This window comes from Diorhabda carinulata, chromosome 10 (genome assembly GCF_026250575.1).
Source record: "Diorhabda carinulata isolate Delta chromosome 10, icDioCari1.1, whole genome shotgun sequence".
Classification (NCBI taxonomy): Eukaryota; Metazoa; Arthropoda; class Insecta; order Coleoptera; family Chrysomelidae; genus Diorhabda; species Diorhabda carinulata.
Genome location: NC_079469.1, coordinates 6,611,194 through 6,625,563, shown reverse-complemented (window position 1 = coordinate 6,625,563; position 14,370 = coordinate 6,611,194). Strand labels below are relative to the sequence as shown.

The 14,370-nt window shown below is 33.1% G+C and overlaps 2 protein-coding genes across 2 annotated transcripts in view; one reads left to right on the top strand and one right to left on the bottom strand.

Annotated features, from left to right (window-relative positions):
- Positions 1–14,370, top strand: part of LOC130898905 (relaxin receptor 2-like) — a 72,528-nt gene that overhangs the window by 13,491 nt on the left and 44,667 nt on the right. The window lies entirely within an intron of this gene.
- LOC130898873 (facilitated trehalose transporter Tret1-like) lies at positions 3,734–9,528 on the bottom strand. Its single transcript, XM_057808455.1, has 4 exons — positions 9,363–9,528; positions 7,859–7,984; positions 6,409–6,626; positions 3,734–4,792 (listed from the first exon to the last, which is right to left on the bottom strand). Exons 1-4 carry the CDS (start codon positions 9,418–9,420, stop codon positions 3,824–3,826), a joined length of 1,371 nt encoding a protein of 456 aa, XP_057664438.1. The 5' UTR covers positions 9,421–9,528; the 3' UTR covers positions 3,734–3,823.

Sequence of the window (14,370 nt, the reverse complement as noted above, 5' to 3'; positions counted from 1 at the left end):
AAATGTCCATACTTTATATTCATTCATTCTTTAACAATTTTTTTCACACACCACAATGATTTTACAATAATTCTAACTAACATTACATTATTTCTTAATATTAGAGATGTGTCGATAGCAAAATTTTTCGATTCTCGATACCGATACCATCGATGTATAATAGCCCCTTCTAAAAAAAATTATTTTACTACAATATCCATAATTATAAATTTTAACTTTCCACAATATACTTTTTTAGCTTTTTTATCCTCTGCATCGACTTTATTATTAAGAATGTGTTTATTCACTTTTCTATTCAATTTTCTTAAAGATAAACATATTTTAGGCCAGTGTTTTAAAAATCCTTTGATGATTTGCTTATATGGCTCCTTGCGTGCGGGGCGTTATCCACAAATTTAATACTTTTATAATAACTTTGTCCACGGTATATAGTTGTGACTCCCAGAATTTTTCAGCTGGGTTATACCTGAAAAGCAGCTGAAAAACAGGGGTGTTGCATCATCTATGTAAAATATTATTAAGTTGTAGCCTCGATCCATTTTATTATAGTAGAACTCGAACCACCACCTAGTCAAGTTGTTTTGTAGTATGTTTGATCAGAATCAACACTGACACAAATCAAAAATAAAATGGAAGCTGTTTACGTTGACATGTGTCCTTCGTTTTAACAATTAAAAGTTGTTTCGCTGAGTACGAAGATCATTGGAGGTGCAGTGATGGTGACTTCCTCAGAAAACATTAAATTTGTGGAAGAAATTATTCTTAGCAACCAGCATCTTCTCAGCGCAGTGTAGAAGCAATGTCTAGTAGAATGTTGTGAGCGAATTTTAGAATTTTGCCGCTAGGACTAAGAAAATATACTATCAATTGTAATTAGTGTTGAAATTATGGTCTATAACTATGATCCGATATCCAAAACAGATTCAATGGTGTGGTATCAGAAAGGAGAGCTCGTGCCAAATAAGCAAAGGCCACTAAAAGCGCCAAAAAAGTGATGGTTACAATACAAACAAATACAACTGTAAACGCGCCATATCACTCTAACTTATTATGGCTTATGCCATCAGCTGAGATGTGCGCTTGCTTCATGATAATGCTCCGGTCTACACTGCTTCACTTTTCAAGGCTATAATAGTACACATAGCTTCACAGAGTTTAAACATCCACTGTAAAGCACTGGTCTGGCCCCGTCCGATTATTTTTATAGTTGCTAGAATCTTTAGTTCGACGTTCTGAAAAGTGTGTAGAAATAAAAATACTGAGAAGTTTTTTCATTTTCAGATTTCTTTCTATGTTAGGCTTAGAACTCATAGACCACATTACAATTCACAATATAAATTTTTAACTTTGTTATCATCAGCATCTACTTATTTGCAGCATTGGGTCCCAAATTTTTTTGTTTCATTCAAAATTTTATGGATCCGGTGTAGTGAAGATTAGATTTATCTATGTGTACTTGAATTGTGTCTGAGTTTCATCGACGAATTAACAGTTTTAGTTTTAGTTCTTCACTATCGAACAAAATCTTTCAAAATGTTCATGGACCCCCGCTTACGATTGTGGACACCCATTTTCTGACCCCCAATGTAGACCCCTGTCGAGTCTCCTATAAACCCCTGGTGGTCTATCTAGACCCCTTTTGGAATCACGGATTTAAAGCATTTTAGAAGACCAATTGTATTAAGACTCGAGCCAAAAAGTTTATTTTTTAGTTCACAATTTTTTTTTTGAAACTTTTTCGTTGAATTTTTTTGTATATAAGACTTAAAATACTTCTAGAGTAAGTTCACAAGGTTTTTTAATAAAAAGTCACTATTTTATGTCTATCTAACAATTACATGATTGTAAGCCACGCTTACCAACTATTGAGCTTTCATGTGAATGATTTATTTTCCAAAATTTCTAAAAACAAATTAATTTAATTGAAAATATATTAACAGAATAACAAAAATGTAAAAGTCAATAGATTTATACAGATACCAAACAAACTAACAAAGTAATTTAAACAAAGTACATATCGTAAAAATTGATCCAATTTCGTAAAACTATTATAGTATGAGATCACATTTAGAAGCGGTGAATTTTTCACGATCAAAATAACGAACTTCTGTAATTAAACTCTAATTTTTAATTATTTATTTGATTTATTGCTCATGAATAAGTTTTTAGAAAAACATCAGATATTTCCAAATGATTATTAATAACTAAATTAGTTAGAAATTCTGGAACCTTCGATAATATTCATGATATTTGCTATCACAATTATATCAGAGATCGAAAGTAAGCATTATAATTGTGAGTTTTGAGGCAGTGATAGTACGAAAAAGTCTTTTTAGGGCGTGTTTTATATATACTATTTTTATATTGACTGATAAAGTAATTAAGCGCCAAATCAAACCCTTTCGATTATACCATGTAATTTGTACGACAATTTATTAAAGGATTTTACCCCGTACAGTTTTAATCCTCTTCAAACATTAACTGTTATGAGTATAAAATCCTTTTATACCTGGTTAATGTTAGATATAATGAAATCAGTATTATTTCCATTACCAAACGATAATTGTATGTACTTTATTTAGTACAGCCATTAGTTATTACGTAGTTCAATAGAAACAAAAACCAGTGTGAAACTCTGATTTAATTATAATTCTTTCTCTATTTTGTAGTTTTAGAGAAATGAGCTAAGCAAACCCGTAATGATTACAAAGAGACAAATCCTATAGAATCTTAATTTCTTATAAAAAATCCTCTTCCATGATCAACTAAATTGGTTTTGAACCATTTCATTCAATTTTAATGCTTAAATATGAATGATGAATGACCTTATGGTGTCATTGTACACACTAGTGTTTGTAGAAGGTAAAACATGGGATGAAGCATGTGAAATTATGAGTAATGACCTAAAATTTGTCTCTGACTGGCTTGCAATTAATTAACTACCGCTTAACATTGATAAAACAATATACGAGGATGGTCCCCGAGTATCTGGCCTGACCTGGAGATGGCAGTAGTTGCTTGAAGAATATCACTGTATTAGAAAGTTCAAAATCTATACTGCGTATGTTTCAAGTTTGAAGACGCTACGTTGTTTAGTATTTGTTTGGCAGAACGTGGACAAAATTATAAAAATATAAAAAAAAATAAACATTCCTCTCACAATACTATGAAGACGTTGTGGAAATTATTTGCATTATATTTTAAGACATTCGTATAGAACATTTGATTGACAGTTTGTGTTCAAATTTTTTTGCACAATATCAAAGCAAAAAATCGGAATGATTTGATATGCTGGAGATTGTGCTTCACTCCTCGGTTTGCCGCTTTATTACAGGATAACACTCAAATATCGAAGATGATCTAGAGAAGAATTCTTGGTCATTGATAATCCCCTCGTTAAATTCAATACAGACATTTCTTCTTTTGTTCGGTTATAAGAAATATCGGCACCATTTTGGCTCAAATTTTCGCATGTATTGAATATGTAATAATGTGTGTTTTATTTATTGAATGATATCACAAGAGCCATCACAGTTGTAACATTTTCGTTAATTATTGAAGGTCTCCATGACCTATTGAAAATTAGATTGTATTCTTTTAACTGACGGATTCAAAAATGTTTTAATTGAGTTGAAAGTTGAACTTAAAAAGTGGAAGGAATTAAGTAGAAACCAGACATGAGTAGACAAACAATATACTATTTTAAAGTTAATAATTAGAAATCATACACGAATAAGAAATATATAATTTTATTTAAAAAAATATCCACATCTATTATAATTCATATTAAAATTAACAATTATAAATAGCGCTTCTTTTCTGTTCATTTCTTTTTCAATTTTTGCTGTATTTCTTCTAAACTTTTCCCTTTTGTTTCTGGTACGACTAAATATGAGAAAGCAGCGCCACCAACTTGACAAAAAGCGAAAAAAAAGAACGGTACATACATGCCTATATGATCGGAAGTCAATTGAAACAATTTCGTTGTTAAAATCATAAATATAGCGAAAAGGATGTTCATCAAACAAGAAGCTTTCGCTTTAATACTTGAAGAAAACATCTCCCCAATCATGAGATTCACCACGTTACCTTGACCAATAGCAAAAGCTATGGTGAAGATTACTATACCGACTAAGGGGATATAATTTAAATCTGATAAATCGTAACTGCTGTAATCCTGTAAGACGAAAAACAAAGCCATGATGAATAAAGGTAGAGAGCATCCAATACATGAAATTGTTAGCAGCGGTTTTCGTCCTATTTTATCAACGATAAAAACAGCTGTCAAATTAACGCTCAATTGTAAACCAAATATGAAGATTGACGCTAAATCTTTCGATAAAATATTAGTAGATTTGTTAAATATAATCTGCATGTATAAAGAAATCGCCGAAGTTCCACTCAACTGTTGGATAATTCTTAAGCCGAACATTACAATACAAGCGATTCTATTGCTCTGAATTTGATACAAATCCTGATACCTCCCAGGTTCAGACATCTGTCTATTAACGTCGTTTATTAAACATTGAAGCTCTCTATCAACTTGATCTTTCCTTCTCAAATCTTTCAAACACTGTTCCGCTTCGTCAAATTTCGACTTCATAATGTAATAATAAGGACTCTCAGGCATTCTAGAAAACAATAGAACGAAAATTATGGGTAGAACTAAGAATACTAAAGCTGCTGTATGGATTGTTACGTAAGACCCGATGCTGTTGACCGTGAAGACACCTATGATGAAAACTAAGGAAAATAGAGAGCCTAATACGCCACGGACTTGAGGCTCCGACACCTAAAAAATAAATTTGAGGCAATGAAAATTATGGGGACGTTAAAGAAAATACACAGTGATATAATCAATACAATGCATTTATTAATTAAAACTAATCACAACACTTTGATTACTAAAGTATCATTTGGCATAGAATTTGGTGAATTTTTTGAAACTATAATGAAAACCCAATCGTGCCCCAGGGTACATATTTATTTAGCGTCACAGTACAAGCAGATGTGGATTTCTTCTGTATTTTCGTCCTCTACACCAACACAAGCTGTATGATCCCACCATCCACATAGTTGGCAAGCCACCCAACCTTCCGAAGACTTTGAATAAGTGTTATTCACGTTAAAACGGTGCACATGGTATCGTCGACGGCATTTTCTACACCATAGGGAACTTTTTGGGTCTTCTGTTTCTTGTAGTTCTTCTCTAACTTGGGGTTATTTGTCTTATCTGTTCGTTCTCTTAAATTGTTCTCGTTCTTTTAACTCCATTTTATAGGGTTTTCCCTCGGCGATAGTTGTTTCTCGTTTGGTTTCTTTGTTTGACTGTCGGGATCACGAGAATTTTTTGTGTCGAAGCATTTGCCAAAGAAGTTGTCAAATCATAGCATTCTTTTCGAATCGGAAATTGGATTAGACTATGTTCATTAAGTTTTGATGGTCCAGGCTGAGGCTGTGGTGTTGTTAAAGCAGGCAAATCTGCTTAAAATGAATGTTCTTCAAGGGTAGGTGGCGGTTGTTGCTGGAATATCGACATTTAAAGGACCTGTTCCAGACTCATTATTTGCTAGCTGTACGTCTGTGGTTGATGCAGCTAAAAAATCTGTATCTGTGAAATTATTCTGATTGAAAGGCAATATGCCACATTTTTTGAAGGAATTGTTTGCTGTAGACATTGTTGCAGCTTGAATATATGCATTTGCAAATATTTCGCTTATCTGAAATGTTGTTGATGTGATAAAGCACCATCTCGAGCAACCGTGTATCGCTTATTTCCGAATTTAATCGTAATCGCACTTCGCTACAGCATGAATTTCGTAGAGGTCGTCCAAAATTGGGTGATGTGCCATAAAAAATCGATGGTGTGCGTAAACTGATATTGCAAAATCGTCATGTAGCATACCATTAGATTGAGGCATACTGGGGCATTAGTTTCACTTACATACATTCAAGATTGCATGAGCATTTGGCTGTTAAAAATATTTGTTCGCGTAATTTGACCATCGCTCAAAATAAAGCTCGTGTCGATTGATGTAAAGAACTTCTGAAAAAATTAATCGCGGTGCTTCATAAGACGTCAATATGCTTATGAACCCGAAACTAAATAACTAATAATAATAAATATTACTGTACATTTTTGGTCTTATTGAGGAATAAAATGATAAAGAAAAAGCCCCGTACGCAAAAAAAAACATTCTTTGAAAACTATATCAAAATCTATCAAATGAACGAACCATATTTCCCAGATCTATACTCCAGCGATTGGAAGTCACACTTGAAAGCAAGACACCAAAAAAAGATACTATAAAAACGAATCGAACTTTGTTCTATGTACCTATTTTATATTTATACTTTTACATAAGTCACCAGTTCAAACATTTCCTTTCCCTGTATATGATTTCTTACCTCGCCGATGTACAGAGGCAAAGTTGTAAAGCAACCGGCTTCGGCCAATCCTCCAATTAATCTTGCAAAATAAAGTAAAACTTTGGAATAGAATGAGAAATATATCATTCCCATGGAAATTATCTGTGGGACTGCTATAAGAAGAATCGTCTTTTTTCTGCCTATTCTGTCGACTAAAGCGGGATACAGGATACTCCCTAGGATATCACCACAAGGACCTAAAAAACTTATCAACTATTATAAGGGTATAACGTAATTTTGTTTCCGTATGTCGGATGTCCTCTTTTGATTCCGTAAAACCGAAAAAGTAGATGTGTTACAATCTAGAGAAAATGTTAGGCTAGAATCACATTCCTATATTATTTGAGCTTGAGGTTAAGCTTGAGGAAAACAACTGGATTATTATTTATATCGCAACAACTTCTATTAATAAGTAGTAAACAGTTGATTTGAGAGCCGTCTGTAATTCTACACAATCAAGTTTATTTAGTGAACTGGTGTGTCACTGTGTGATAGTTGATCATGATTACGTCAGGATCATTTGATTTCTTCTTCTATTGAGAAACTGGAGGATCAAAGCAGAGGTACGCAGTGGAAGCGTGCTGAGCCCATGACCTCTTGAGTTAAATTCAAATTAAAAAAGGACAAATTAAACGGCAACGTAAAAAAAATAAATAGTTAGAGAAACCTTTCCGTGAATTCGATATCCAAAAGTCCATTGTTGTTGTTTTTTGTTTGACCAAGTACGAGGTAGGTAGCTCCAACATATACATATACAAGAGGTCGAAAAATTTTCGTCTACCATTTTATATAAATATAATATTTAAATACTCTGTATAACATATACATACAGGAGATTGAGGCATATTTAGGCATTAGTTCCACTTGCATACATTCAATATTGCATGAACATTCACAATCGTTCAAAAAATAGCTCGAGTGGATTGGTACAAAGGAATGCTAAAAAAATTCGATAGCGGTTCTTCAAAAGACGTCTATAAGATAGTGACAGTCGACGAATCATGGATCTATGCATTTGAACTCGAACCTAAACGACAATGGACTGTAAAAGTCTTTTAAGACGAGCCAAATCGAACAAAAATTATTCGCGTACGTACTTTAAAGCAAATGATTGCCTGTATTTTTTTCAATAACTAGATATGTCGCCACCGTTGCATTAGAGCAACGTAGGAGAATGGTACACCAGCATTTGCTTGCCAGAAGTGTTCGAAAAAATCAGGGTACCAATCTTTATAGTAACGAAAAAGTAGGATTCACATTTGGAATGAACTACAGGATGCTTATTGAAAAAATTTCTTTTACATTGTTACGGGAAACTTCGGATCTTTGTAAATACTTTTAAAATGTCTAATTAAAGTCTTAGCTAATTTCCATAATTTCTAGTTTTCTATTTTTATTTAAAAGCTCCAATTACAAAGACAAAACTTACCTATGATGGTTATATATGATGCTTCTTCCGAAGTTATTTCAAATTTATATTCATCTGACATAATTTTTGGTAAACTAGGACTAGGCCAAGCAAAATGGATACCAGCATTTACCATCGCTATTAAAGCTGAAAGAAAATAGTGAATATAAATTTACCGTTTTAAATTATTGCTAGTGCGGTCCACCAATTGTGAAAAATGGCGTAATATTTTTCATGCAACTTTACTTGGCATTTATATATTTCAGTCTTGATCCAACTCATCCATGAAGAGTAAACTATTGAGCAGCGTGTTAAGATTGATGAATTCTTTTCTGAAAATAGTCATTCAAATCAAAACGCATTGTGTCCTCAATATTAGATCACCGAGCTTCCATGCTCTGTTGCTTGTACACTCTCTGTTTTACCGAAATGACTTGTAGTGCTTCCCAGGGACATGATCATGATATGTTTGTTATCCCAAAGCAAACCACCCTTTGCAGCTTATTTTGGATTTTGTTTTTGGCCCCAATATGATATGAAGATCACACAATTTCGTCATATGATATAATCACTACGGGCCACTGTTTACTACTGTCAAAATCATGTTGATAATTTTGACGTCTTCGATCTTGAAGTAAACTGAAAAGCATAATTATAGCCCCACAAAATTGAAGGTGTCTAAAATTAAAAATAAAATAGAGAAATACATCAATACTACAACGTTTAGAAACGATTCACATCACTGATGTCATAATCGTTGTGACAATCAGATTGTAAATTCCTCGAGGAAGATTTTGTTACGAAGGCATCTCCGCCCTGGAGCTGGCCTTACCCGGATTTAGCGGACGCGCCACCTTTGATGTTTGCTTTTTATATAACAGGCGGTTTATTTACATTGTTTCTTTTAAATAATTTCGAGGAAGGCCTATTAATTTATTTGTATCGGTTTATTTTCTAGAAGTTTTTCGAAGTCTTTTGGGATATATAAGGTGTTTATGAAGTGCAGTTTAGTTCATATTAAAATAAATAGTCGTAGTGAACAGACCGAAATAGGAAGTAATTGAAAAATTTCAATAAATTATTAATGTTAGTTGAGTGATAGTTAAGTGTAGTGTAAGGTATTTAAATACATTAAAAACGTAAGAGATAGTGTTTTTTAATGCAGTTAACAAATAGAAATCATACAAATAAATTAGAAAAACGAAATCTCGTTCATTGCGATTCAAACAGAAAAGGTTAAAAAGAAAATTTATTATAACGAACGATACCAGAAAAAGTTGTATTATTAAGAATGTGATATAAATATTTCACGGTTAACGAAAAGGAGAATTTGAAATGAAAAACGATGCGTTTAAAGTTGCCAACAGCATGACAAAAATTTTAATATGGTCAGGATGTTGCCATAAAATCAAGGTAAAGAAATCATTCCTTCTAGATGCAACTTTATTAGTATGTTTATTATTGATAATGATAAGACTACTGAGATTCTGGATGATATATAATTTTTTTATTTTGAAAACGTTACCTGTCATGACCGCCATGTATTGAGGCCACGCATCTCCAAAATCCAAAATCGATAACATTGATTTTTCTTAGTATATCTTCTTTTAGACCAACTGCACAATTGTACTCTTTTATCATTGAATAAACGTTTATTCCAACAAAAACGTTCGTCTTATTTTTATTGTATCATATTTACATACAGATGTATAATTCTTTTACACATAGAAGAAGATTAGTTTATGTTATTTTCATGAAAACGTATTTAAATTAAAAAAGAAAGTAATATATGCACATTTTTGTATATTTAGATTCTCCCACATACCACAAAAAAGAGATTTAGTACCTTGGGAGGCTTATGCGGAAGTGCACCATCATGTTTTTTTTATGTTAGAAGCAGACACAAAGTACTTCAAGTGGTGCCTACCCTGTGGATATTTATCTTGAACTTCTTTGGATTGTAGTGTGCCTTGGTAGCTAATTCCATAAGCTTGGACTTCTCCAAAAACAAATAATCTCGATAAATTGACGTTCTGGGTGCCTGCATGCGAACTCAGTGTTTTAAAACCAGTGAATCTTGTTGATGAAGTAGGAAAATTTCGTCAAGGGGTTTGAAGTTTAATATAACTGTGTATATAAGAGTTTTTAACAAATGGTAAGCTTCCGAGTGCAAGCATAACATCTTGTTTCCATCACTAAACGCCTTTAAATATTAGGGGGATTCAAATTATGAAGTTATTAATGATGTAAGCTTTAAACATAGATCTTTAATTTTTCATGATTAAAACTGCTGAGTTTTTGACAGAAAATGCATTTTCTTGAAACTTTTTTTAATAATAAATCCGAAAATACCATTTTTAAGTTGAATTATATGAGTTAGCAAAGAGTATGTTTTTTTTTTATTTTTATAGTTGCAATATTTACCAAATTATGTCTCATTAAAGAAAAATTTCATGCCACAGTTGAAAATTTGGGACATTTCTAGGATAGATAATGGGAAAATTATCAATGTTTTAAAGAAACTGTTTTTAAAAAATTATAAAAACCTTGAAATAAGATATTATGAGAATGTTTTGAATAAAAAATTATGAAATATGATAAAAATAAAACTCCAACAACCATGCCAAAGTGAACAACATCGCAAAGTTTCAGTTCTTCTTCTTGTTTCAACATGGGGGAGGTTCGCGGAAAAGTGTTATCTCCTCCAACTTCTTCTTTTTTATAAAAATCTGTTGATCAAGTGATAAATTCTAACGTTTTTTTAATTGATAGTAGCAGTTTTCGTTGATGAGTGCCTTTAGGAACTCTGCCGTTTTTTGCTTTACCGCTTACATCGACTCAAATCGGCTCCCTTTCAAAGCAGATCTAATCGTTTCTTTATCGGCGTTTACAGTCCCGACAATCATCCGGATGCTCATTCGACGATCTGCACACACAATTTGGTTGATTTTGGTCACTGTTACCGAAGTTGAAGCAGTCACAGGGCTGACCATCTTCAATGCTTTCTAGGCCTTCACTAAAGCGCTTACACCACTCAAAAGCACGCGCATAAGATAGAGAACTGTCCCCATAAGCCTCTTGCAACAATATATATCACTCAGTCGGAGTTTTTTTCAATTTAACGAGAAATTTGAGATTGATTCGTTGCTCCTGTTTTTCGTGACATATGGTTTTCGGCACGATAAAAAAAACGTTTGTTTCAAACCGCTTCTGTACAAATACTATAATAGTGACGGAAATGTATTTTGGGACGTGCATAGTCAAGATATCTACCATTTTTTCACCCCAGCCTTCTAGGGCGCCCTCTAGACGCACAGTCTCACTATTTATTAGCCAGACATCGTGTGATAAATAATAATGGACTTGAGCTTCCTCCTTGTCTTAATCCCTTATTAGTAGTGAAGTTTGTTATTTCTTATGACCACATTCTCACTGTTTCCATTAATATTTTACCTATTTATATATTCACACTGAAATTCATAACAATATAAATATGTCGAGTTTTTAAAAAATTATCTTCGTTCTTAATCTTATGTATCAAAGAATATTTACATATATTAACATTGGTTATTCCCATACGTCACATTTTAAACCAACAAAAACTATTTACTTCGTTTGTTTCGATAAGATTATACGCAAAATAAATAACTCTCTACAAAGTTTGAATATAGAAAATATTTTGATATCATAGAATTTCTGTTTTCAACAATGATGAATGTAATGAACAGAAAAACTAGCGAATTGGATGCAATGACAAAATGAGCAGCAATTATACTAATAGATAGGAACCTCGAAGAAGCCCTAACGTCTCTTTCAATTGCTACAACTTCAGTGCCCAATTTGGTGATTTTCCTGGACATATAATCAATCGAAAGCATTTGAAATTCACATTTCAATCTCCTGCAACAGTCGATTAGCTCTCAAGTCACTCACGGCGGTGGATACCACCTCTAAGGTAGAACATGAGAAGCTTTAGACGAATAACTGTCCAGGAAAATGGAAGGGCACATGGTCTAGCTAACAATTTCCGTCATAAGTCTATTGGATTGCATACAGCTTTTCGAACCAATGACATGAACACTTCAAAATACTTTTTAGATTCATAATTCCTATACTTGATAGTTCCAATATGAGTCTAGAGTGGACTACAGAGCTGAAAACATCTTTTGAATGAATCACCCCAAAACCCTCTTCAGAGAGCACTTCGAAATTGTCTGATGGCACTCTACTCAGGTTGTTTATACAGTTGATTACTGGTCGGTGGTAAGATACAAATGCTGAATGAACTGTTCTTCATAGAGCCTTGACACAATGGCTGAATTTCTGGATAAACAACTCAAGCAGAATCCAATTGAAGTGAAAAGCTGGATAGAGTGGAAACAAAGCTTTTCTGGTTTGGAAAGATACACAACAAACAATCTCGCATGAATGCTATTTGTATATACTTGAACGTCCTATCAATTTGAGGCAATTAACGATGTATTTTTAACATCAACTCAGCAACGGAAACCAGGAAATTGAAATATTTTATCTTGTATACTGAAATTGTAACGTGATATGACGTTATATTGATACGTTCAACTATTTCGGAAATTGCTATAAAAAGTGAATAAACATAAATTTGTTGGTTTTTACGGTGTGGAAGATTCAAATGGAATAAATTCGTTAATAAAAATAATATAAAATTATATCAACATATAAAGAAACAGAATAGAAAACGAAATACAACAAAATTTTAATGAAAGAGAATAGAGTCGGTATTTCAAAGAATTATTTACGGAAGAAGACAGTGAATACGAAGAAGATGATATAAGTGACAAAGGTTCCATATTAGGGAATGAAGAAAAACCAACGAAAGTAGAATGTAATGACATCATAGACAAATTGAAACACAATAAAACAGGAGGACCAGACGAAATAGTAAATGAACTAATAAAATATGGAGGAGATAAACTAAGGTGCAAGATATTCAAGATCATAGAAAGAGTATGGGAAACAGAGGCAATGCCAAGAGAGTGGTCTACTGGATTGATCATACCAAAACTGAAGAGAGAAAATCCATATGTACTATCAACATTAATAAATGATAGACTGAAAAAGGTAACAACACCAGAAATGGGGGAATACTAAAAAGGTTTTAGGCAAGGAAAATCTACAGTAGATACCATACATACTATAAAGCAAGTGGTCGAAAAAAGCTATGAGCACAACATTAATATGTAAATGTTATAATATGCAAAAACTACAAGTACCCCAAAAGTTAATACGATTGGGTAAAATGACTATGCTAAATTCTAGGTCAAGGGTAATAACAAAAAACGGAATAGCTGAGGAATATGAAATAAATGCTGGGGTACAACAGGGTGACGGACTCTCAGCGGTATTGTTTAACATAGCAGTTGAAGGCATAATAAGAGAATGTAATAACAATGGAAATATCATTAATAAATCAATACAAGTAATAGCATATGCTGATGATTTGACACTAATAGCAAGAGACCGAAAGAGTCTAGAGAGCACATTGGAGAAAATTGTAAGAGAGGCAGGAAAAAGAGGATTGAAAATGAATCAGAAAAAGACAAAATATATGGAAATTGAAAGAAAGAAGGAAATTTGCAAACAGGAAACAGTGAACATAAATGACCTTATCTTCGAAGTAGTCGACACCTTTAAGTACTTAGAAACAAAGATAAGCAACAAAAATGACACAGAAAATTTTGTTGTCCATGTATATATTTTCAATGGTTTTTATCAAGTCATAAGGGATTTGTTACTCGTATAGTAGATGTACTACGTCTTTTAGTTGTCTGTTGTACTCAATCGATTTTTCTGTGATCTGCCTGATGACCAAAATCGCATCTGTGCACGACCTTTCCCATCTAAATCCCTGTTGCTTATCTATTAACGTGTTAAGACTATTTATTTTATTTCTGATGTCTTTTGTTGTAAGTTTCAGAGTGCTACCCAGCAAATTGATTCCTCTATAATTAGATGGTATTTTTTATCTCCTTTTTTAAACATGAGAATCGTAATACTCGTTCTCAAATCGTCTGGGATTTTTTGATCTTACCCCCGTACATCACTAGTTCTTTAGTTATGCCATCTTGACCTGGGCTTTTTCTGTTTTTGTGCTGTTTGATAGCCGCTTGCACCTCTGTCAATTCAAAGGCGTGTTTGGTTCGTTTGTATTTTCGTTTTCATTCTCGTACAGTTCTTGCACGTTATACAACATGACTAATGTGATAGCATGCGTGAATTGATTTTTTATACATCTAAGCTGAGAGGTTTTGTTTTGTATACAATACATTTACAATATCCCCTTAAAAAGAAGTCTAATGGCTTCAGATCAGGAGATCGTGCCGGCATCCCTATCCACCGATTTGGAGAAATTTGGTTAGGCACTGAGGTACTGCCGGACATTGATTTGATAAAGGGGTGGTGCTCCATCTTTCTGAAACTTGTCGGTTTGCAGGATGGATGGAAGATATAAGTTCATTGAAGTTGACGTGATATTATTTTGAAGTTCTAAATAT